Source organism: Phacochoerus africanus, chromosome 15 (assembly GCF_016906955.1).
Source record: "Phacochoerus africanus isolate WHEZ1 chromosome 15, ROS_Pafr_v1, whole genome shotgun sequence".
Lineage (NCBI taxonomy): Eukaryota > Metazoa > Chordata > Mammalia > Artiodactyla > Suidae > Phacochoerus > Phacochoerus africanus.
In genome coordinates, this window is record NC_062558.1 from 13,146,573 (window position 1) to 13,173,722 (window position 27,150).

General features: G+C 40.3%; 1 protein-coding gene across 1 annotated transcript in view; it reads right to left on the bottom strand.

Moving 5' to 3' along the window:
* Nucleotides 1-25,220, bottom strand: part of KIF13B (kinesin family member 13B) — a 201,580-nt gene extending 176,360 nt beyond the window's left edge. Inside the window, exons 1-2 of the mRNA XM_047762410.1 lie at nt 25,078-25,220; nt 9,490-9,583 (exon numbers count right to left, since the gene is read on the bottom strand). Coding sequence (XP_047618366.1) covers nt 9,490-9,583; nt 25,078-25,132 — 149 coding nt within the window. The 5' untranslated portion in view covers nt 25,133-25,220. The remainder of the gene's footprint in view (nt 1-9,489; nt 9,584-25,077) is intronic.
* Between the last annotated feature and the right edge of the window lie 1,930 nt (nt 25,221-27,150).

The following is a 27,150-nucleotide window of genomic DNA, read 5'->3' on the forward strand; positions in this document are numbered from 1 at the left end:
TTAAGAAAATAATGTTTATTCCTTCTCATTGCTGTATTAATAAGTTCAATAAAAGTATGATTAAGATACTAATATATCCAACAATACTAAGATAGCATAAATTCTATAAGTCTAATATTCGTTCAGACAGGTTTACTAGTTGGCCATCATCAAAGAGTTCATTTTAGCAGCCTACTAGCCTTTGCTGGTAAAACTCTGAAAAATCTGAATTTATGGCTATTTGATCATCTGCTACTATTAAATAATGCAATGATATGAATTCAACCATACATATTTCGCTCTTTTTAGCTTTGAAGAATCTTCGTGACTCATTTTCACAGCTATGTTAGCAAGTAGAAAATGGTTTGTACACTCAATGGCCATAGCTTTTTTTTAAAAGAGAGGGAGGAATCTTCTAAAATTTCTGAGTACATAGAACACTGCTCTCCCCACTTTATCTGACATAATCGGGGTGGACAGGTTCCCCCAGGAAGAGCCTCTTTATGAAATTAAAACACACCACATACTATTCTCCAGAGGAATAAATTCCATTTCAGCAGGATTATTAGCCTCACTCAAGTCATTTCACAGCAGACAGAACAAACAGGTCTATTGTATATACCATAATTACATTCTGCATGACTTCCTTCAATTAAAATCTTTAAATTAGCATCCATATACCAGTAGAGAAATTTTAAAAGTCATTATCTAATACAACCTAATGATGCCTTCCAATAACAAGGAATTAGTCTGAAAATGACTCCATATATTTCAAAGCAATTATTGGCAATAGGCCCTCCCCTCAGAGCTTTAACACAATACATCTGCAAGAGAAATGTACATACATGAGTCAACCTCACTTAATTCTGCATGTATCTGATATACATGTTTTCTGCATCTATTCATTCATCTACCGGGAACAGAGTACTCAGAGCCCCCAAAGAAGGACGGGATGTGCTTTGCTCATATTAGGTACTCATTATTTACATGATGATCTTGACTCAGATTGGATGTCTCGTGTAAACAGTCAAAAGGAATTAAAAGTTTTAATGACCTTTCTGATGAGTGCTGGTGAAGATTAACATCTCAGACATTCTTTTCACCAGACTGGCAGTTAGAACCTTCACACTACCAATTAATCATTAGGTTAAACATAAGCAAACAAGAAGGAGTGGGAAGCCCATAGTTTTACAAGAAAACTATGTGCCTATCTGTGCCATCTACAGCCAATTCCATCCATGCTGGAGAGCCTCTCCCACATGTACTAGCGAACAGACCATTTCACAAAATACCACAGAAATCAGTGTTCAGGTTCATTAAGATCTTGAGATCTAACTCTCCAAATGTTTTCTACTTCAGAAAATTCTGGTCTTAAAGTCCAAAACTTGGTGGGGCAGGGTAATAAATAATAAAGAATTATAAGAGAAACTCTAAAATATATTCACGCTTGTAGTGTTAATAGACACACACACAAGATAGAAAACAGAGGGCTAAAGAAGAAAATTGATTAACTGACCAAGGGATTCAAAAATGTTATTTATACTGAGAATGTCTTTCCCTTTCAGGTTTCAGTCCTGGTGTTTAAAGCAGCACCTCTGAACAGGGGTAGTTCACTGATCCACAGTCTCCAGAGTAGGAGGCCCAGAAAACCATTTTCACAGCCATGCTTGCTTGGAATTCACCCCAAACAATGGGGTGAAGTGTTTTATTTTGTTTTTTTAAGAGGAAAAAAAGAAGGAACAAGGTATTTAATAAAATATCTGCAATTAGCTTTCCTCCCCAAGCTAAACTTGTGGTATTATTTTTGGCTCCTCTTAACACAAATTTTTTTGCCTTTAAAAGTCAGGCATTATACTTTCTGAAGTAGTCAGTCTTTTTTAAGTCACATATCTTCCTGACCTTTTATTAGAAAAAGGCATTTGTGGACACATGATATCGTGCAAACAATCTACAAATACGCCTAGTGAAAATGTAAAGAAATACAAAGGAAAGATAAGAAACCAAGTTCAGGAAAAATTGTTAACCTGTGGTGGACGAGAAAGGCGTGAAAATTGGAGGCTGTTCGCAAAGGCTTAAGTTGTATTGGTAATGACTTGTTAAACCGAGCGATAGGTATATAAAAGCGCTTTATTCTTGAAACCTTTTCAAACATTATATTTTTAAAATTTTTGTGCAACTTTTTAAACCCTTACAAGAAGTACCACTCAATAGAAAAGTATACTAGAACCTGAGGTTCCAAAGCAGTAGCCAAGAGATGAATCTGGCCAAGACCTGTTTTGTTTGGACAGCACAATGTTTTGTTTTGCTTTTTAACTGTAATCTGAATGCCTGCAGGCAGGGTATACACTCTCCAATTAGCCAGTCACCACCATTTTTCTTACAGTAAATGAATGTTCTTTAAAAGTCAAAGGAGTTCCCATTGTGGCCACAGCAGAAAGTAATCCACTAGTAACCGAGGCTCTGGGTTCTATCCCTGGCCTCACTCAGTGGGTTAAGGATCTGGCGTTGCCATGAGCTGTAGCTTGCAGATGCGGCTCGGATCTGGTGTTGTTGTGGCTGTGGTGAAGGCCAGCAGCTGTAGCTCCAACTTGACCCCTAGCCCGATTTGACTTCCATATGCCTCGGGTGTGGCCCTCAAAAAAAAAAAAAAAAAAAAAAAAAATCAAAGAAACTGAAATCCCCATATACTGCTGGTGAGATGTAAAATGGGGGAGCCTTTTTGGAAAACAGTCTGGCAATTCCTCAAAATGTGAAGCACAGAGTTACCATATGACACTCCTCCTCAAGAGCTACCTAAGAGAAACATTAACATATGTCCACACAGGGACTTTTTTTACACAAATGTTCACAGCAGCATTATTCGTAACACCCCAAAGTAGAAACAGCCCAAACATCTATCAACTGATGAACAGAATATATTATTCCACCATAAAAAAGGAATGAACACTGATCAAAGCTATAATGTGGATAAATCTCACAAACATTATGCTAAATACAAGAAGCCAATCACAGAAGACGAAAAAGAGCATGCTTTCATTTATATGAAACGTCCCCAACAGTCAACTCTCAAATCTACAGAGAAAAAATGTGATTAATAGGGTGATAAAAATGTCATAAAATTAGATAATGATGCTGGTTGCACAATAATGTGTTCACTTTAAAGGGGTGAATTATAAGATATGATTATATCTCAATAAAGTAGTTTAAAAATAAACCAGGAGTTCCCATTACAGCTCAGCAGTAACAAACCTAACTACTATGCATGAGGACACAAATTCAACCCCTGGCCTCACTCAGTGGGTTAAGGATCCAGGGTCACCATGAGCTGTGGGGTAGGTCCAGACGAGGCTCGGATCCCACATTGCTGTGGCTGTTGCATAGGCCTTCAGCTCCAATTCGACCCCGAGCCTGGGAGCTTCCATATGTCACAGGTGTGGCCTTGTAAAGACATACATGCATACGTAAATACCAAAGACATCCATTCAGTTCTTAGAGCTCATGAATTAGACTGATCCTAACTTTAGTTCTCAGATTGTGGTCTGAGGACTCCTGGGGGTTTCCCAGAGTTTTTCCGTGGGTCTTGAGGTCAAAACTACCTTCATAACAATACTAAGACATCTGCCCTTTCACTCTGTTGATATTTACACTGATGGTGCAAAAACAATAGTGCAGAAAACGCTGGCACCTTGGCAAAGTCACACCCAAGTATACTAGTTCCTGACAGTCTTTATCTCCACTCATCCACAGCAAAAACAAACAAATTTTACTGTAAGGAGTTGTGGGCTAAACTAGTCACTTTTTCAGTAGAACATCTTTCCTAGAAACAACTGGCAGTTCCTATGGGAATATGCATTCCCATTTCCAAACGCACCAAAACACAACTCTTAAGACAACTGTCTCATAAAGTCGAAGCTGCCACTCTCCAACACCTCACTCTCTTTTAAAACAACATTTTAAGTATCTCAATTTTTCTAGCCAGAGTTAGTAGGAAAGTCCTGTTTGGGAGGTAGAGGAGGGATGGAGGGAAAAGGCAGAAGATAAAACTTAGCCTAAGAAACCATTTTGCCCTATCATGGTGACAAACACTAGCATTAACATTTTATTCTAAGATAAAATTGTAATAAGTTTTAAGATATAATTCAAATAAAGTAAGGCTTAGAGATTTACTTAGCTATTTAAGAGGGGGCTATTCTGCATCATGGTACTATTGTAACCATGTAATAAAGGGGACTTATAAGTGCTCCTAAATGCTAAGAATCACATTTGTAAAATCAACCAAGAATAGATAATGAATTACTCACTTAGCCCTAAAGAATGATTTGTAAATATGTTGCTGAACATCTGGGAAATCCCAAGGGCCAACCAACCAGCCTAGAAAACTAAATTGATTCAGGGCAAAAGGGTAATTCCAAAAAGACATTTAATTGTTCTAGCAATATAATCAGTATGGCTCTGCAGGAGAAAATAAATAGATCCAACCTATCAGTGTGTATCCAATAGTATGCCTATAACAAAAAGACTGGGCTGGTGGATACAAGTATTTCTGTCACAAAGGTGTTCGAGCAGAGTGTTGTGAAAAGAAAGAACCCGTCCTTAATCTTTTCCATATTTAATAAAATGTCCCTTTGTTCTTACCTTATGTTCACAAATAATGTTTTGACCTGGTTCCCCAAGTTGGTTGGTATTAAGGAGAAGCCCGGATGGCAGGGATTAATATTTCATTCCCTATGAACATTTAAAACTAGGGGGCCTGTCTCTCTAACAAATGTATGTTAGTCCTTAAGAATCCCACCACCTTTGGGCAAACTAGAAATTAGTTTCTGACTCTGCAAAGCTGATATTTTTGTAGAACTAGGTAATTCTGTGATAGGCACATACACTCGAGTATTGAATGTATTTTAGTTAAAAACATTTTTACTTACTTTATGAAGTTATATTATAGCTCACTAAATATACCATGGACTACAACTTAAATATAGGCCATAAGAACTGTAATAGTAAGACTCAAAGTAATGTCTAATTTTTTATAAGGTTTATTGTACACCAGGCACTACCACTTTACATATTTTAACTCAATCCGTGTAACAATCTACAGGCAAGTACTACAAAAATCTCTACTTTACAGATGAATAAACTGAGGCAGAGGACAATTAAGCAACTTGCTTCACATCATGCATGTTAAGTAGTACAGCTAAGATCCAGTCCAGGATACCTAGCTCCAAGGTCAGCATTTTTTAATCTCTTTGTTAGCCATGTACTATCAGTTTTCTGAATTTTAAGCATTGTATTTGTCAAAACAGTTTTGAAATTCCATATATATATATATATAGCACAGCAAAAAATGCTATATAGTATATATATATATAGCACAGCAAAAAATGTTTCCCAAATTCCCACGATTAAGCTGTTAGGCTGAAAATGTCTTACTTATGCATTTAACAATGGCTTCTATTAACATCAAACATCAAACATACTAACATCAAACCATGAAGTTTTCAGAAGTTAATGCGGAATTAAATAAAAATAAATAAAATCATAGTTTGTATATTCTTATCTTTTTGGCTGCACCCAAGGCATGCAGAAGTTTCGAGGCCAGGGATCAAACCCGTACCACAACTTTGACAATGCCTAACCCACTGAGCCACCAGGGAACTCTCAAACTCATTTTAAAATGTTTCTATGTTCACTTGCAAAATATACTAACTTGGGTTGTTAAGTATACATATAAAATTAGTCATAGTTTTTGATTAATAGGATTGGATACTCTTCTAAAAAGAAGTATATTGTTGGAGTTCCCCTCATAGCTCGGTGGTTAATGAATCCGACTAGGAACCATGAGAGTGCAGGTTCGATCCCTGGCCTGGCTCAGTGGGTTAAGGATCTGGCGTTGCAGTGAGCTGTGGTGTAGGTCCGCAGACACGGCTTGGATCCCACACTGCTGTGGCATAGGCCAGCGGCTGTAGCTCCAATTAGATCCTTAGCCTGGGAACCTCCACATGCCACGGGTGTGGCCTTAAAAAAAAAAAAATGTATATTGTAGCTTTTAAGGAAATATTAAATTGAGCCCTTCCCACTAGCAACTGAACTCAAATTACTTTTTTTTTTTGTCTTTTTGCCATTTCTCGGGCCACTCTCGAGGCATATGGAGGTTCCCAGGCTAGGGGTCAAATCAGAGATGTAGCCACGGGCCTACGCCAGAGCCACAGCAACAGGGGATCCGAGCCTCGTCTGCAACCTACACCACAGCTCACGGCAACGCCGGATCGTTAACCCACTGAGCAAGGGCAGGGACCGAACCCGCAACCTCATGGTTCCTAGCCGGATTCGTTAACCACTGCACCATGACGGGAACTCCTCAAATTACTTTTTTATGTTAATTTCAAATCCGTGGCTCTTGAGCTTCAAGTATAGCTCTTATAAAACCATAACTTGTTTTATGGGTTAGTCTACAAACTAGACTGCAATTAATCTTATAATTTATGCTTTCCTTTCTATTTTGTCTTGTAATGAAGTCAAACATATACCACTGAACTGGTACATCCCCAAATTTCTATTTTTTCTTTTCACCTTGACATTACATTAAAAGAAAAAGTGCTTCTCATGAGGAGGTCTGCTGTCATACTAGTAACATTCTTGTTTTTTATCTGGGTGCCAGTTATATGGTTGTGTTCAACTTACAAATATTCATCAAGCTACGTATACTTTTCTGTGTGTATGGCACATAGTTCAACAAAGAGTTGTTTTGTAAGAAGCTGTGCTTAACTTCACTTCACCAAAAGCCATTACCTACCCGCCTCGTTGACAGCTGTCATTTTTTAAAGGTTTTTTTTTTTAATCAGACAGTACACCGTAGCACTGAGTTAATATTAAATTTGTGATTTCAGAACATGGGGAAAAAAGAGCCATCCAAGATATTCTATGGAACCAGAAAGTGCTATTTAATTATTCTCAAATCCGTTGAGATTCAAAGATCTCAAAAGGAAAGAAAACCTATGTTAGCCTCTACGTGCTCATTTTATTCTCACAATTACCTTATCAGGTAGACATTACTACACACCTGTGCTGGCTGGACTGTTTTTCCAAAGACAGCCACAGCAATGCATTTCCCACCCATGCTTTTCTTATGCGACACTAATGTCTTTCACTCAGAAATGGATGGGTCTACGTTTCCTCTTAAACTCACACAGACCTTTATACCAGCTTTGAGTAAGAAAACAGCATGAAGTGTTGCTCTGTAACTCCCAAGGTTAGACCCTAAAAGGCAATACTGCTTCCCCCTGGCTTCCTCACACTCATGGGACTCCTGCCCTTGGAACATGCCACCAGATCATGAGTAGGCATCCTGCCGGAAGCCCCAGTGACATCTCCAGCCAACAGGTAGCATCAACTACCAGACCGAGGTGACCAGCTGAGCCTTCTGATGATACCAGCCCCAGCCTTCAAGTCTTCCAGATGGGCCTCAGACAGCAGGGAGCAGAGCAAGCCATCCCTGCTGAGACCTGTCTCAACTCCTGGCCCACAGAAACCACTAGGTAACACATGATTACTGTTGTTTTAGGCCAGTGAGCTTTTGAGGTAATCTGTTACACAGTAATTGAAAACAAAAACACTTTTAGAAGTAAGGAACACAGATAGATAACCATGCCAGCAAGTGGCAAAACCAGAATTTGAATAAGTCATTATACGTAAAGCTCACATTTTTTCCACTGGAGAGTACTGCCTCCAAGATTTTTGTTTTTTGATTTTTGGCAGTGTTTTGTTTGTTTGTTGTTTTTTAGGGCTGCACCCATGGCATATGGAAGTTCCCAGGCTAGGGGTCAAACCGGAGTTGCGGCTGCTGGCCTAGGCCACAGCCAGAGCAACACCAGATCCGAGCCTCCTCTGTGACCTACACTACAGCTCATGGCAACGCTGGATCCTTAACCCACTGAGCAAGGCCAGGGATCGAACCCGCATCCTCATGGGTACTAGTCAGGTTTGTTACCAATGAGTCACAACGGGAACTCACAGGTATTGCCTCCAAGTTTGTTCAAAGTTGCCCACGTTTCCAAAGAAAGCAATAGTCTTCAGAGTCAGAGCTCTCAGAGCAATAAACAGCCTGCCAATTAATGTTTTCGATTAATACTCAGGACAATAGGTCATTCAATTAGTAGGCTTTTAAGCCCAGCACCTTTCTTGACACCCTTTCATATCCTAATAGCAGCAAATCCTAGAGATGCTCAAGAAATATCTCTACATTAATAACAATAAACCTGGACATTTACAGAACACTTTACAAACCACTTTAACAATCATTCATTTGATCAGAAACACCTTTATGAGACAGGTAAGGCAGGTATCATACAGGTAAGGCTCAAAAAAGTTAATAACCAACAATAACATGGTTAAGTAGGGATTTAATTTCAGACTTTCTGACTCCAAGTCCAATTTAACTCAATTCAAAAGAACCTTTATGGGGTGCCTTCCAGGTGTACTTCCATATACAACACTGTCTCTCCAAGTATTCTGAAGCATCTCCTTTGCACAGAGCATCACAGCAGGTCCCATGTGTTCTCTACTTCCACGACCAGCACAAAAACACCTCTGACAGAGCTGATCTCTACAAAAAGCCAGTCCTTCCCCAGGCTGACACAATCCCTACATTGCCATCCAACGACTCTTCCTAATCCACGTCCTTAATCACAATAATTGAAAACTGTCAAAGGTAACATCCTACCCATAAAAACACAGGCCAAATCTCATCTGCTTTTAAGGTCTTCTCTAAGCTGACTCCGGCTTACCTGATTAAATTAATTTTCTTGCACTTGCTAATTAAAAAAAAAAAAAAAAAATCAAACTAATCTCTTCCTTCCTCCCCACATTCACATTCCTTACACCTTTTTGCCCTCCCTTTTGTTCATGTTATCACCCAAATACAGAAGTCACAAGTATTCATGCCCAACCCCTGGCAGAACCCTTTCCTTCCAAGGCCCTAAGGTCTGCTGTAGGTCACTATAGACCATCCAACAACAGTCATCCAAAACAATGTATAATAATTAGGCAGAACAGATTATAGCTTACAAAGTCTTAAAGGAGAGCAATCACTGAGGGCTGCAAGATGCTTTCAGGAAAAAAACAGCACTTGAAATGGGCTCTGACGGACACATAGGATGAAAAGTAGCAAAAAAAAGCCATGCTGAGCAATGACCTGAAGATCTTCTCCTCTACCCCACTTCTTCCTATTTACATCCTACCGAACTCTCTAATCAGTACCATTTCCTTCAAGAAGCCTTCTTCAATTACTTCACAAGCCAACCTAAGTTCTTCTGAGTTTCTAATACCATTACTGCTTACAACACTCATTCTGGCACTCTGTCATTTCACATTAGAGACCTCGTCTCTTCGATTTGGCAGCAATGTATCTCAACATACCAAGCATTCAATATCTGTTCAACCAAACTAAGTTCAGCAGCCATTGTTGCTTTCAGTCACTTAAAAATCCACTCATCATAAAACTGGCTCTTAACTTACCGGGCATCTCCTTTGGAAAGGTTCGTATTTACAGGATTAAGAATAACCTTGTTTGCATCTACATCCACCACACATTTGGTATGCAAGTCAATTTCTGCCAATAAAAAAAGGAAAAAAAAAAGTTATTTTTGAAGTAATGTATGTTAGAAAAAGCATTTGACAAAAAAAAAAAATCCAACACTTTTTCATAATAAAAAACATTCACTAAACTAGGAATAGAAGGGACTTTCTCAACCTGATAAAAAGTATCTAAAAAACCTGCAGCTAACATCATGCTTAATGCTAAAAGACTGAACAACTTAATTTCTAACATCAGAAATAAGACAAGAATGTCTACTTACTGCAACTTCTGTTCAACACTGTATGAGAATTTCTGATCAGGACAGTCAAGCAAGAAAAACTAATGAAAGGCATGCAAATCGGAAAGAAAAAATAAAACTACTTTTATTTGCACATGATGTGACCTTGTATATAGAAAATCCTAAAACTTAAAAACTACTAGAATAAACAAGTTTTGCAAAGTTGTAGGACACAGAATCAATATACATAAATCAATTGTGTTTCTATACACCAGCCATGAAAAGTCCAGAGGTGAAGTTAAGAAAACATTTCATTCATAATAGCATCAAAAAGATTTAAACACTTAGATAAAAATTTAAAAGAAGTACAAATAGCAATACTCCACAAACTGGCCTACAAATTTCAAGGCAATCTCTATTAAAATCCCAGCTGACTTTTTTTTCCCCCAAAGTTAACAAGCTGATCCTAAAATCTATATGGAAATGCACAAGAATAGCCAAAGAATCCTAAACAAAATACAAAGACAACACTTCTCAACTTCAGACTTAGCACACACAACTGCTGTGACTGTGGTACTAAATATAAGGTAGAAGAACAGACATACAGATCAATGGAACAGACAGTCCATAATTATACCATCATATTTATGGCCAAATGATTTTGACAATAGTGCAAGAAAATCCAATGGAGAGAGTACAGTCTTTTCAACAAATACTGCTAGGACAACCTTAACAAAATGAAAAACTTTTGTGCCTCAAAAGATACCATCAAGAGAGTAAAAAGACAACCCACAGAACTGAGAAAAATATGTGAGTCATATATCTAACAAAGGACTTACATCAGAAAATATCAAGAACCCTAACAACTCAATAATAAAACAATCCAATTTTAAAATGGGCAAAGGATCTGAACGGACATCCCAAAAGAAGATACAAAAATGGCCAATGGGCATAAGAAAAGATGCTCAACATCATTAGATATTGGGGAAATGCAAATCAAAACCACAATGAGACAGGAGTTTCCATCATGGCTCAGAGGTAAAAAACCCGACTAGTATTCATGAGGATGTGGGTTCAATACCTGGCCTTGCTCAGTGGTTAAGGATCCAGGGTGGCTGTGAGCTGTGGTGTAGCTGCAGCTCCAATTAGACCCCTAGCCAGGGAACATCCATAGGCCACAGGTGCGGCCCTAAAAAGCAAAAAAAGCAAAAAACAAAACAAAACAAAAAACCCACACCCACTAGCCTAACTATAAACCAAAAAGACAGATAATAACATAAACTAACACAGTATTGTAAGTCAAAATTTTAAAAAAGAAAAATGTAAACTGGATGTCCAAAAAAAAGGCTAGGTATAGGCAAGGACATGGAAAAACTGGAACCTTCATACATTACTGGTGGAAATGTAAAATGGTACAGTTTGGCAAGCAGTCTGGCACTTCCTCAATGGCTAAACATAGAGTTAGCATATAATTCCCAGTCCTAGATATATACCCAATGGAAACTATGTCCATGCAAAAGTTTGTACATGCATGTCCACAGCAGTATTATTTGGCTATCTGTAATTGCTAAAAAGTGGAAACAAATCAAATATCCATCAACTAAAGAATGGATAAAAGTGGCACATCCATAAAATGAAACAGTACCTGGCAATTAAAAGGAATAAGGTTCTAATACATACTACAACATAGATGAAACTTGTGCTAAGAAGCTAGTCACAGAAGACCATATATTGTATGATTTCACTTATTCCAAATATTCAGAACAGACAAATAGAAACAAAAATAGACTAGTTACTGCCTAGAGCTGAGGAGTGACTACTAGTAGGTATTGCAGTTTCTGCTGAGGGTGATGATGTACTACAATTGTGCTCGTAGTTTTCACAATTGCACGAGCACAATGAAAACAACTGAATTGGCTGAATTATATGATACGTGAACTCCATCTCAATAAAGCTTTTTTTAAAGTATAGGCCGCATCATGTCTATGTTCTCATATTTTTACATTCTAACTTTTTGACTCAAAGTATCAAACTGTTTCTGCCTGCCTCTGTTACCCAAGATATGCTCTAATGAAAGGAACTGTACTACATTGGAGTCATTTTGGATTTCCCTAAGAACCTTGGCCAAATGTCAATGTCAAATTCATTATAACTTTAGAGTATATCCATTGCCAGGAGAGATGACTTCTGTTTGTCTGCTTTAACTTACATAACTGAGAAAATACAAACACAAAAGTTTCCTTCCCTGTCTGTGCCTGCCACAACTCATATTATTCTACATTTGTTCTCAAAAATACAATCTAGAAATACAAGAAATTTAGTGGTTTTTCTTTTAGCCAATACATCTTTCAGGCAAAGAAAACTGAAAAGAAAACATCAGAGCTATGTTTTACCCAAGTGTGGAAGACTACCCCCCAAAGGCATTTGTTTCACTGTGATCAACTAGTGTTAAGTCTTTTTTTTTTTTTTTTTTTTTTTTGCTTTTTAGGGCCGAACCCACATCATATGTAGGTTCCCAGGCTAGGGGTCAAATTGGAGCTACAGCTGCCAGCCTACACCACAGCAATGCAGGATCCGAGCATCGTCTGCTACCTACACCACAGCTCACGGCAATGCCAGATCCTCAACCCACCAAGCAAGGCCAGGGATTGAACCCACAACCTCATGGTTCCTAGTCGGATTCCTTTCCGTTGCATCACAACAAGAGCTCCTTAAAAGTCTATTTCTAATTCTGTGTTTAAATCCACTCTAAACTATCACAGAAATGCTGCAAGAAAGCCTCAGCCATTATGCAAGAACTTTTCAAGCACACAGTTTTACTTCTTCCTTTCCTTAGGCCCAGAGCTCAAGAAAGTCTGCAAATTATTGTATTTTGTTAATACTACTCCTTAATGGTTTCTGACCGTATTGTACTGGCTAACCCTGTACAGTCAAATCTGTATTACACATACATAAACACTTTATCACTTCTCCAGAAACTGTGCTGTCATCAGAATCTACTATCTTACCATCCACCACAAAGTTAGTTTCTTGCAAGAACATTTGGTCTGAGCAAAGGAGCTGCATATATAGTTCTGAATGCAGAAATATACATCTAAAATGCATGCCTGAAAAGCATAAATCAAATACGTCCCCCACCCCCATCCCCACTAGAGTTTTGCCTTCACTTCAGATGATCTTGAATTGAGAGAGGCTCCAAATATTCTCATTCAATATATGCAGGCTTTTTCCCTATCCTCTTCACAGCTCCTCCATCCTGCCCCTCATAACTTCATTAGACACTCCAAAAATCCGGAGGCATTAAATGGCATGATTAAAGAACCAATCCCTGGAAAATCCTATATAATTCAAAGATTAACCTAATAACTAATATATCCACAAGCTAAATTCATTTTGTCCTACAGAGTGCAATATTTACAAATGTCCCTACATTTAACACCCACTGGAGGAAGGCTTTTAAATATAAACACTTATCTTCACTTCTTCATTAGCTCAGTTTTTATTACCAAATAAAATTCCCACCCAAACTGTTAAGTGAAGGTTTTCCACAAGACTGTTTAGAATATGGGTGGAACATCTAGGACACACACCCAAGCAAATATAAGCAGTGAGATCTGAGGAGAGTTTAAGGGTCAGATACATGAAAAGCATTTTAATATAAAATGCTATAGTGTACGACCAAGTATAACTAATACTGCTACAAGATTCTAAATACGACACTTTCTCCAAGGAAAATCTCTTGCTCTATACTGCTTAGGAAAGCAAAACCGTGATTAAATAGCAGTACCAAAGTCAGGCCTTAAATCTAAGCTCGGTTAAAAAAAAAAAAAAAAAAAGACACACTGTAAAACAACTATACTTCAATAAAACTTTTAAAAATGAAAAAAGAATTTTTTAAAAGAAAAAAATTTAACCGCTTATCAAAAATTCAAAAGTTAAACATCTTCCTAAAAAAAAAAAAAATTGGAAAAAAAAAAAAGGAGTGGTGCAGTGGGTTTAAACCCAACTTCAGAGGCTCAGGTTGCTACAGAGGCAGCAGTGGGTTAAAGGATTCAGGGCTGCCACAGCTGCAGCATAGGTTTCAGCTGTGGCTCAGATGCACTCCCTGGGCAGGGAACTTTCATATGCTGCAGCTGCAGCCAAAAAAAAAAAAAAAAAAAAAAAAGACCAGTGCTACGCACTGCCTCTGAAAAAATTAAGTACACCTGTGCTCAGAGACTCATTCACAGTAACCAAAAGGTGGAAGAAACCCAACTTTCTACCAAGGGATGAACGATTAAACAGAATGTGGTATATATATTCAATGCAAGATTATTCAACCTTAAAAAGTAACGAAATTCTGCTAACATGGATGATGAACCTTAAAGACATTATGCCAAGTAAAATAAACCAGCCCCAAAGGGTAAGTTTTGTAGGTTTCCATTTATATGAGATACCTAGAGCAGTCAAATTCGTAGAGACAGAAAGTATGATGGTAGTTGCCAAGGGTTGGGCTGAAGGGGCAAAGGGGAGTTAGTATTTCACAGACATGGAGTTTCAGTTGTGCAAGATAAAAAAAAAAAATTCTAGAGATGGATGGTGGTGATGGATGTGCAACAATATGAATACTTAATGCCACTGAACTGCACACTTAAAAACAGTTTAAGATGGTAAACATACATATCTCACAATTTAAAAAAGCACTAAATACGCATCATTATTATAATAAGTAACACATGGACAAGAGTTTATTCCCAGTGAAGCCTAAAATATTAAGATTGGGATTTAATTAGTCCTATTCTTAAAACCAATGAAAAACCAGAGTGATCTTAGAATTAAGTAGTACTGTAAGTTTGTCATCACTAATCCAGCTTTCCAGTACTCAGAGCCACCAGTGCTTTGATGTATCCATGAGTCCTTCAAAAAAGAAAAGGAAATTCACTCCACTAACATTAAAGTTCCCTTATTATTTCCCAAACAGGATCCTTTTCTGGGTCAGGTTCCTCAAGATGAATAAAGTATCAACAGCTGACAATTCAGCTCCCTCAGCCAGTAAATTAGTCACCTTGTAAAAGTGAACAATAATTTGAAACAAGTCTTTCTTCAATGCCTAAATCAGCTTCAGCTTGTTCTCCAATGACATCATAGCCAAAGACGGGCAGGGCCTGGGAGACGCCCTTTACATAAGTCACGTTCCATCTGGGGAAGAGCATCATTCCCAGTGTGGACAGAGTACTTCTAAGTTGCCCATTTACTAATCTGCTGTTCTAATTCTCTGGAAAATTAATAATTTTCAAGCCAAATCTACTACTCAGAAATATAAATGAACCTTCCTTTACCTCTCTGTTATTTTCGTGAAAAGCTAGCTATAATTCACTATTAAATTCAAGAGGGTCCTTTTTTTTTTTTTGGTCTTTTTAGGGCCACATCTGCGGCACATGGAGGTTCCCAGGCTAGAGGTCCAATCGGAGCTGTAGCCACCAGCCTACACCACAGCCACAGCAATGCCAGATCCGAGCTGCCGTCTGTGACCTACACCACAGCTTACGGCAATGCCGGATCCTTAACCCAGTGAACAAGGCCAAGGATCGAACCCACAACCTCATGGTTCCTAGTCGGATTCGTTTCCACTGTGCCACTATGGGAACTCCCAAGAGGGTCCATTATTAAAAGGAAGATAGTAAATTATTTCTAAGGTTCTCATGGTAATTAAGTTGCGAATTTTGCATGCTACATATGATTCTATTTTCAACTAATTTGTTTCACATGCCTATTATTACCACATGTGTAGGCATACTATAAATTTGATATTCATCACTAATATTTCACCTATGAAGAATATATTACATTCCAGTTGGGAAAACAAGTGCTTATCTGCAGAATAGGAAATATGATTTAGAGTTCTCTACTATGCTTACAAGTTGTTTGGGACCCTCTTGAGGTGCACTGACTGACCCGTAGAGAAAAAAATTAGGTGGCGCCACATAGGTAAAAAGTGAATTGGTAGTCTGCTTTCTAATAAGAGATATGTAAGATTTCCTAATCACCTACTTTTATCCAAGGGAAAGCAGTCAGATACAAAACACATATGATCCCACTTACATCAAATGTCCAGAATAGGCAAACCCACAGAGACAAGAAGTAGGTTAGTGGTTGCCAGGGGCTGTGGGGAGAGGAGAGGCTGTGGAAGTCAGGGAGGCGGGAGTGACCGCTAAAGGGAGAGAGTCTCTTTGGGAAGATAAAAATGTTCTGGAATCGGATAGTGGTGATGACGGCACAACTTGGCAAATACGCTAAAAGCCACTGAATTATACACTTTTGAAACGTGAATTACATCTCAAAACAGCTTAGAAGGAATGGTCCCACTGCCCTCAACGGATATAAAATACGGCTCAAGTCCTTCAACCACATTTCTAAGTACTCACTACTCCAAGGATCCCAGCCAACCCACTTCTTCTTACTTTCAGTTAATAACCTCACATTCTGCCTCAGCAAGAAAATTAAGCACTCCAGGGCCTTTCCATTCTATAGCTAAACTCTTTCCTCTATATTTCAAAATTCTCCCTCTCCATTGGCTATTTCTCTCTCTTTACAACAAAGCTCAAACATCTCCTAGACCTGGGGAGGAATTTTTTTCAAAAAGGGCTGTTCCTAACTACACCCCTAGAAACCACGCTTTACCCTTCTTTTTTAATTGAAATACAGTTGATTTACAATGCTGTGTTAGTTTCAGTTGTATAGCACAGTGATTTACTTCATATACATATATATATGAATTTATATATTCCTTTTCTGATTCTTGTTCCTTGTAGGTCATTACAGAACACTGAGTTCCCTGAGCTATACAGAAGGTCCTTGTTGGTTATCTTAATATATAGTAGTATGTAGATGCTAATCTCAAACTCTTAATTTATCCCTTCTTGCCCTTTCCCCTTTGGTAACCTTGTTTGTTTTCTATGTCTGTGAGTGGAATTCTAAATAAGTTCATTTGTATCTTTTGTTTTATTTAGAGTCCACCTATCAGTGATATCAAGTGATATATGTCTTTGTCTGGCTTACTTAGTATGATCAACTCTAGGTCCACCCATGTTTCTGTAAATGGCATTACTTCATTCCTTTTTGTGGCTAAGTAATTCCTACACGGAGCATCTTGAAAAAAATACTTATATTCACTGCCTCCACATGTGTACACCACTTATTTCTCAGCCCACCACCAACATTGATTTCATTCAGTCAGTCTAAATTATTCTTCTGACATTTTTCGCCCAGGCCTCCACATCACTTTCACCTGCTCTTCCTTATGCCTCTCTTCGTGGCCTGTGTGACCTCCTCCTTCACACGTGCCTTAATTTTGGTGTTCAATCTTCTAAATACAGCAATGGCTTCCAAATCTACAGGTATCTCCAGTCCCTGAGTTTCAGACTCCTGTACAGCAGCTTTCTGGATCCATCCACTTGGCTGCATTCCAGAAACTGAAACTCAGTAAGTCTGCTGAGTTTCCTCCAGGCAGGCACTCATCTTATTTGTAGTCGTAGGTGCAGTGCAAGGCACGTGATAAGCAGTGACTAAATACTGTTGAATGTCCAAGAATAGAGCTCATAATTTCCCACACCTCCACCCTAAAACCTGCTTCTCCCACATTTCTGATCTCAGTTACTGATTCCAGCAGCCATTTACTTAGTCATCTAAACCAGAAGCTTTGCAGTCTCCCTCGGTTTCCTAAATCTCAGCTGCTTTCAAACCACCTTGACATGTCCTTGTTGGGTGTATTCAGAAAGCAAGGCCAGAAACACTCTTCACCCCCACCCACCTCTCAGAAATGTGCCTTCAGCGAGCAACCTTCAGGAAAAAGGGCAGGCTTGCTCACCTCTTAAAAGTAACAAAGTGCCCCAGCTCAGTGTCCCTCAGATGCAACCCAAACCCACTGCTCACGCAGCATCCACCTGGACCCCTCCATGTCACCCCTGTGGGAGCTGCAGGCAAGGGGTGCTGCTCCCCACTGGCTAGACCTTAAGTCCTCTGACTCAAAAGTCTAATGTCTTCCTCCAGCACCTATGAAACAGTAACAAGCTAACTTATTAGCCTGTGAGCAAGATAAAGACACATTAATTTATCTTCCTAAAGCATGACTTTATCAGTGCCACTGCTCTATCTGAAAACCTATCCATTTACAATAACACAGAAGGACCCTGAGGGTATAATGCTAAGGGAAGTAAATCAGAGAAAGATAAACACTGTATAATTTCACTTATATGTGGAATATGAAAAACAAAACAAAACTCATAGACACAGGACTGGTGGTTACAGAGGGGAAATGGGTTTGGGATAGGCAAAATGGGTGAAGGGGTTTAACTGGTGATGGATGATAACTAGGCTTACTGTGGGGATCACTTTTTAGTGTTATATTGTACATCTGAAACTAACGTTATATACTTATCTTAAAAAAAGAACACCTATGGGAGTTCCCGTCATGGCGCAGTGGACTAGGAATCACGAGGTTGAGGGTTCGATCCCTGGCCTTGCTCAGTGGGTTAAGGATCCGGTGTTGCTGTGAGCTGTGGTGAAGGTTGCAGACGTGGCTTGGATCCCACATTGCTGTGGCTCTGGTGTAGACCGGTGGCTGCAGCTCCGATTTGACCCCTAGCCTGGGAACCTCCATATGCCTCGGGAGTGGACCAAGAAATGGCAAAAAAGACAAAAAAAAGAACACCTATACTTTTCCAACCGAGACCCTTCTGAATCTGCGTGTGCCTCACCCCAATAACTTCATACCCCCCGGTCCCCACAAGCCCTCTACTTCACTTCCATTCCTCACTTCCTATATTCTTGCAGCATTTCCAAGAAAGCACAGAATTTAAAGGGCTGGGGCTCTGGAGGTGAACTGCTAAGTCTCCAAACCCCAGCTTCTCCCATTTATAGTTAAGAGACTTGGGGCAAGTGACTAAGCTTGTCCAAGTCCCCATTTTCCTATCTGTAAAATAAAGTTATGGGCCATTCTCTGGTGCATAAGCAGGTTAAGGATCCAGAGTTGTGACCGCTATGGCACAAGTTCGACCCCTGGCCTGGGAACTTCCTCCTACTGAAGGCCAGGGATGGAAGTTCTGGGAAAGGGAAATTTCCAAAAAAAGAAAAAAATAAACAAAAATAAAGGTGTGGTATAAATTCTTCCTGGCAATTTATAACGATTAACTGAAATCATCTAGTTCAGTGGTTGGGACAGTGCTGGCGCACAGTAACCTCTCTTAACTGTTAATAATACAGGTAATGTCTCCTTGCTGCTGTCTGAATTTTTACAGCTAATTTCCTCACTGTTCTTGGAAACATCTTGCTAGTTCCTACATCCACGTTTTGTTGGGTAAACAACTCATGTGGTGCCCCACCTGCCATTCCTTCCTCCCTGCCAAATGCCTTCAACCCATCCCACATCATTCTCAAGTCCCCCCCCCCCATTTCTTTTGTTAATAATGCACTGTCATCACTGCGTTATGGATATACGTTCTTATAGTTGACTCATCTGTGTATCTCTTATTATCAACAAGACAGCTCCTTTGGTAACAGATCATGACTTATGCTTCTCGTGCACATTTTGAACATTATGCAAGCTTGGGAATGCAAGGTCCCTCTAAAGATCATCACGTTCCATATACTGGCAAAAGCAGAGGGTTTAATAGCTAAAAGCTGAAAGTCAGGCTCCAAAATACTGGCTTGGTAATTCTAGGAAAGTTATTTAACTCGAGATTCTGCTAAATAGAAATTCCACTAACTACCTCTCAAAGTTTTGTTTGAAGAATAATATATAAAAAGTAATGAACTCTGTAGCTCACCAACAGAAAACTCTTTAAAAAGCAGCTATTATTTTTTCTTCCATCAACACATTAAATTGAATCACCTGATTCATTAACACTAGCTTTTAAAGGTATCTTCTGAGAGTTAAAGCCCAGTACCAATTAAGACATGGATTTTGTGTCCTATACATCAGTTAGTTTCACACACTTCCCTAATGATTACACTTCTCTTTGCCAAGTTTTTTGGGGGTTTTTTTGTTTGTTTAAATAACTTCTTCTGTGGAACACAAGAAGAAGCTGATCAGCAAGCACAGAGATCAATAATAAATCCATTTCCACTCAAACAGCTCAATTCATCTGCTTAATGAATAGTTCTGTCAGTGGTTTCTTCCATCTTCAGAACTTAAGAGATGGAAAAGTTGACTTCGGTCATTGTTCTATGGAAGTGAGGGGGTGAAAGTAAAGGCCAATTCTGACAAATTTTGATTCGATAAGCCTGTACTTTTCTCGCCAAAAGCTCTGGGCCTACGTGTAGAAATCCCATTTTCAGTCACTGAGTTGACAGTAGAAACAAAGGAATGTTGTCACAGATGTGTGTCTCATTCTCCATTAGCATATCAAGCAGATGCTAATACAACAAGCATCTTCTGTTTTAGAAAAAGGCAGAAATTTCCGTCCACAGTCATCCTTAATTACAACACCAGTTCTCTCTCTCTGAGAAGGCTTAGGAACCACCCGTGATCTTGGGGTCAAAAACGGCTTCCTATTGCAAACAGACTCTCCCACCCTACCTGCCCCTTGATTCCCAGGGCGCACCTGTGTGCTCAATGACCACCAGGGTTTTCTAAGCTTCCCCTAGATCCTCGGTTTCACCTGTCTTTGGATTTGCAACTGCTGCTTGCTTCTGACCGGTCGGTCTCCTTACTCTCCCTATTCTTGCGGCATCGTTTTCACCCCATGCTCTTAAACACTGCCAGCTGTGCCCTGCCTCAGTCATCCACCCAGACCCTCCATCATGCCCTGAGATCCAGCAACCTTTCTCCATCATGCCTGTACCCAAGATGCACAGGGAAATTCTAAACCCAAAAGCTGGAGTTCTGGGCCAAGCTAGCTCTCAGGGCTCCCTGCAACTTCCCCTGTCCTTCCCAATCGCGTCCTCCTCTAGTCAGTCTCACAGAAGCCTCCTGTCTGGCAGGCTTATCTTGCCTCTGCTGCCTAAACTTGCCTGGCTCATTCCTGCTTCCATGTCTTCACTCTCAGGCTGTACTTCCTCCTCCAAGAGCCAATTTCCCCCCTCTGCTCCCACCGGGCACCCATTCCAGTGCTAAGCTTGCTCCCTAATCACCAGGCTTTGAGGGATCTTTGACACTCCTCAATTCCTGTGTCTCCCTACTGCTCACCCGGCACTTTTAATAACCAGCAATCTGCTATAGGTGTTTACCTTTTAATCTTTTCACATGCCAGTCACTTCCTCATGAGCATAAACCATAAAGCCCACTTTAAAAAAAAAAAACTGAATACGACGCTAAGAGAAAGTAAGAGAAAGTATTTAGGAAGTAAAATTCCCCCAATAAGAACAATCTCATTTTTTTTATCTTTCTAGCCTTTTTACGTTTTTACATTTTTACATAGAAATCACAACAGTAGATTCAATCACATAGTTACACTCTGTTTTACATTCTGCTTTTTCTGCTAAAATAAAAAGTCTTCTTTGTTAAATGGTTTTGATTTTTATCATTTTTAATGGCTACATAAGTCTTATGTACTGAGATACCAGACCGTGACTCACTTAAGCAATGACTTTTATTAGACATTATTGTGTCTTTCACTGTATTGGTTCTTCTTTGTCACGGTATCAAGTACTGAAAAATGCAAAACAAACCTTTGAGAAATATCTGTTAAGTTTATTGCCCATGCCCCATAACACACGAAATAACCCATTTCACTGTTTTTTCTCTCTAGCTAAATATTTAATGTTTTTCCAGTTGCATCACCTTGGACTAGGTAGACCAAGATATTTCCCAAATTTTTTTATATAGATTTGCTAGTTAATTTCATACATATTTAAACATAGGAAGCCCCTTGAAGAAAGGCAGTAAGATCCCATGCTATCTAGGATCAGGTAGATACGTGGCAGGCATTCGATAAATATTACATATTTTTTAAGCCTAACATTATAAAATACTGCATTCCTGAACAGGAGAGTGTCACTGATCTAACTAGTGCCGTCAATTACGCTTGTAAAACTTTCAGCTCACTTAATAATTAGATCGGTTAATAATGTATGAACAGGTGTTCCTTACAGTACACAGAACACAATCAAGTTACCTGGTGAGTTGTACAAGTTTGAGACATGACATCAAAAGACAGAACTGCAAACAGAACTCCCAGATCTCATGACAAAATGAGTTTAACCACTTTTACTTTAGCTATTTAATGTCAGATAAAGAAATGCAAAGCTAAAAGTTGCACTGTTACTATATAAAAGTACATATGCGTGTGAATACAAAGTGGAATAAAAATAAGAAAATGAATGTGTATTGTTTTTCATTTTATATTTATTTATTTGTCTCTTTGGTCTTTATAGGGCCACACCTGCAGCATGTGGAGGTTCCCAGGCTAGGGGGTCCAATCAGAGCTGTAGCTGCCAGCCTATACCGCAGCCACAGCAACACAGGATCCAAGCCACATCTGCGACCTATACCACAGCTCATGGCAACGCCGGATCCTTAACCCACTGAGCGAGGCTAGGGATCAAACCCGAAACCTCATGGTTCCTAGTTGGACTGTTTCCGCTGCACCACGATGGGAACTCCTGAGTATTGTTAAAATAGAAGAATGTTGGAGGCTTTTTCATTATTTTTTGTTTTGTTAGTATCATGTTAAAATGCATATCAAGAAATATATTCCCGGAGTTCCCTAGACCCCTAACCTGAGAACCTCCCTATGCCGCAGCCCTAAAAGGACAAAAGACAAAAAAAAAAGAAAAAAGAAAAGAAAAGAAAAATATTCCCAACAAAAGCATATTTATTAGCCATTACAGTTCTCGCTGTTATTGAGGTAGGGCCTAAAGCTTAATGTTCAAATAATTAAGTTTCCCCAACCCACGCAAATTTCAGATTTTCCTCAGAAAGTAGCAAATGTGATTTCAAATATCAGTCTATAGAGTAAAACTACATCATCCCAGGAACCCACTCTCATCTCATTCTCACTTGTGAAGAGGGATTTCTGAGGTTGCTTCCTGCACTAACCTGCCAAGAGAGAAACAATTATGACTAAAAGTTTACCACTCATCATCATGATATACTATTATTTACTACATTAATTTTCCCAGAAGTAATAACTGGTCAAAGTAATGATTTTTTTTCAAAAATTGGTAGAAAGGAATATGGCTTTGATTTAGCCTTTTAAAGGTAACTCTACACATTAGTTTTAAAAACCACTGGCTTTAGAATTCCACTACATTGCATTCCATGATAACCTCTAGATTTATATAAATGACTACTTGACGACAAAATAGAGAACTACTTTTAATTACCTGTAGTAATCACTGAAAAGTCCTTGTGAATTCAGGAAATGTAAGGCTAGGTAAGAGATAGCACTAAATGAATAAAGAGGGACTTTACCACAAATAATGCACTTCTATTTAGAGGGTAGTAGATCTATGCATAACCCTTAATTTTAAGGTGAGTTCAGCCAAAGGAACAGCTAACATCTATTCCACAGCTAAACATATTATTCTATGCACCCCTTGCAACTCTGATACTGACAATTATTACAATCTAATCAATGACAACGTATAAATAAAAAGGATAGTACTTTCCCTGGAAAATTGAAACTCAAGGTGGGAGGGGGGTGAAAAGGGAAGGACTTTAATTATCTGAGATAATTGGTCTCTGGTGCTGGTGGGTTAGCTGTCTTTTTTGGCACTGACATTTCCCAAGTTTTTCGTAAACAGGGAATTTTTTAAATGTGCTGAAATCATCCTTTCAGAATCGAATCCCAGGTAAGTTGTGTTTTCTGTGTTTTGTTTTTACCATCACTGTGATGGTAATAAACTTGAGATGCATTTAAATATAGCTGCCTGAACACTTTAAGAACAGACGCTTTCCAAAACTTTCAGGTTCATCTAAGTTCTCTCCTTTTGTCAGAACGTGGAATTAGTGAGGCAAAGACTGAAGACTCAAAACATGGCGGAAGTCAAGAACTTAAAGTAATTAAGCTCTTAGGGAAAATTCTTCAGCCTTAAGCCAACCTAGCAAGGACAGGGAAAATCACCAACTCAAAAAACAAAAACAAAAACAAAAACCACACACAACAACCAACTTCCTCCAAGAGGACAAACCAAGAAAGCATACGTCAATCTGTTGACTGTGTGTTATATCTCAATATATACAAAAGACAACAAAGGAAACTAGAAAGCAATACAATTTCTGCACTTGATTATGAAAAAGTTGCCAAAACGATTTAGAAAATGATTCTGGTGCACCCATGATTCAGATGAGTTGAGTCTTACAATTGAAAAATTATATTCTGGGACTATAATGATCCTACTACATCGTGTTTTCAGTATATCTCATTTAAAGTAACCTGCCCAGCCACGCTGCTAGTTAGGCATTAAAGTCAAGGCCCAGCTTCAGAGTTGTGTCAGTGTTTTTTCCATTCCATTTGACTGTCTAAAGAGTATTTCAAATGTAGTCGATTTATCTGTTTTTCTCTATCCTCCCTGCAGAATTGAGAGAATGTCTGAAAGATACAATTTCACAAGAATCTTGGCACCTTAGCTATTTATTGTTGAGAGATGACGAGTATGACTTCAAGCAAAAGCAAAACTTTCTCAACAGTCAAAGCAGAGGGCAAGGAAGGGGACCAACTCTCTACCCAAGTTCAATCAAAGTATTTACAAGCCTTTATGACCGTCCAAGTTTAAGGAACATAGTGTGAAAAGCCAAGAGGAAGGATTTTTGCACTGGAACGCTTTCTTAGGAGTAAACCAAATTCCCCGCCCTCCCTCCTGACGCGGACCTCAAGAGTGCAGGGTCGGGGCCTGGGGTCTCTAACTGTCCCTGCCAAGCCAAAGGGTGAGAACCCGAGGGGCGGGGGCCGCTCTGACAGCTGGCGAGCCGAGAGCCCAGGCGCGGTGGGGCACAGGGCAGGGGCCCGGGGAGGGAAGGAGGAAGCGAGCCCGGGGCGCGGGACGCGGGCGCCCTCCTGGAAGGGCAGGGAGACCGGAGGGCGAAAGGGCGCCGGGGAGGGGCGGGCGCGCCGGCGGAAGGGGCAGCGGGCCGGGACGTGGGGCCCGCGGCGCCCCGGGACGCTGTGCGGGCGAGGGGAGGGGCGTCCCGCGCAGGCGGGGCGGGCGCAGTGGGGGACGAGGTTTCGGGGTGCGCAAGCCGCCCTCCCTCCCAACACGGACTCCAGGGGCGGGGCCGGCCGGACCCCACACGGCGGTCGCGGCCAAGGGAAGAGAGCGCCAGGCACCTGCCGCCTCCGCCGCGGCGGACCCGGGCGGGCTTGGCTCTCACCTCTTCGATTCATGGGCCGGATCCGGACAGCCACTTTCACTTTGGAGTCGCCCATCCTGACGCCGCCGAGGCTCTCGCTCCGGCTTCCGTCTGCCGCGGCCACCGGGCAACTCCTCGGGGCTGACCGGGCGGGAGGGGGCTGCGGGCGGGAGGGGCGGGGCCGGGGTGGGGTCTGAGGAAGGGGCGGGGTTGGCCTTGGGGCTCCCGGCGCGCCCTCGCTGCATGACGGGATTTGTAGTCTCCGAAGGGGGTCGTGGGCGGGGCGCGCTTCCCTCTCTGGAGTCTGCAAAAGCGCGTCTGCTGCTACACCTTGATTACTTACCCCCGCCGTTAGTGCTGATATAAACTGTCAATGAGCTGATACCGCACCTGAAAATAGTTGACTAGATGGCATTCGAGACCTTGCAACCGCTTTCAGACTCATTTCCTGCTAATTTTAGTGTTTGATCCCTGGCTCAAATTATTTCCACTGTTTGTTTTGCCCACCTGGTCTTGTTTGCTGAAATCATCCAAAACAAGTTAAAAATTACCCCTTTTGGAAGTCTTCATAAATCCACAGGTTATCCTATACCAACCCATCCCCTTCTCCTCTTCCAGTCAAGACCTTGGGCTCTGGCATCAATCTGGGTTCAAATCCACTCTCAGCACTTTGCAACTGTGTGACCAAGGCAGTAGATTTGACCACTCCGCTTGCCTTTTCATATGTAAAATGAAGACAATAAGAGTGCCAACCTAGAGTTTCCTTGATGACTCAGCAGTTAAGGAACCTGACTAGTATCCATGAGGACTTGGGTTCCACCCCTGGCCTTGCTCAGTAGGTTAAGGATCCGGCATTGCCTACAGCTGTGGTGTAAGTTGCAGATGCAGCTCGCATTCCCCGTGGCTGTGGCCAACAGCTGTGGCTTCCATTTGACCCCTAGCCTGGGAACTTCCCTATGCGTGGGTGCAGCCCTAAAAAAGCAACAATGACAGCAAAAAAGAGTGCTAGCTTTAGAGGATTGTTGTAAGGTTTAATGAGTTAGTATAGGTAAAGCTCTTTAAAGACTCCCTGGCACATAAGTGCTCAATAAATGTTAGTCATTCTTTTTGCTGTTAAAAGCAAACTATGTCTCTCCTATCTTGTGTTTTTATTTTATTTTACTTTTTTTTTTTTTTTTTTGCCATTTCTTGGGCCGCTCCCGCGGCATATGGAGGTTCCCAGGCTAGGGGTTGAATCGGAGCTGTAGCCACCGGCCTACACCAGAGCCACAGCAACGCGGGATCCGAGCGGCGTCTGCGACCTACACCACAGCTCAGGGCATCGCCAGATCGTTAACCCACTGAGCAAGGCCAGGGGCCGAACCCGGAACCTCATGGTTCCTAGTCGGATTCGTTAACCACTGTGCCACGACGGGAACTCCTATCTTGTGTTTTTAAAACCGTATCTTATATGTGTAGCCTAGCCTGCAGTAGAGACCCAATAAATATTTATTACATGAATGAATCAATGAAGCCACACTAAAATGTGCTTGTTGTTAGGCCCTAGCAGAGATGTTAACTCTTGCCTGCAAATATGTTCTATTTGGCATAATGGTATTGGCCAGCACATGAAAATCAGAAGATTTTTACATGCAATGTTGGGCCTACATTACATATTGGAAATGCTGATAGGAATTGAGTAGCAATGATCACCTTTATAAGAGGCAGGTGAGCTTGGATATATTTAATGATGGAACAGAATTCAGAACCATTTTATAGATGAGTAAATATAGAAAGCTTGCAAGACTGGCCTTTTATGAACTGTGCTATTGTTGAAAGAGCTTCAGTACAAGCAGAGTTGTCATAAAGGTTAAAAATACCTTTAAGAGGAATGTAATTTTGACACATACCAGGACATGGATGAACCTGGAAGACATTACCCCAAGTGAAATGAGCCAGACACAAAAAAGCAAACACTTTGTGATTGTGCTTATGTTACATATTTTCCCACAACTCAGGGTAAAACATTGTATCATTATGTTGTACACCTGAAACTAGTATGTCAATAAAAGTTCATTTAAAAAAGTAAAAATAAAAAGTAGAATAAAAGGTTAA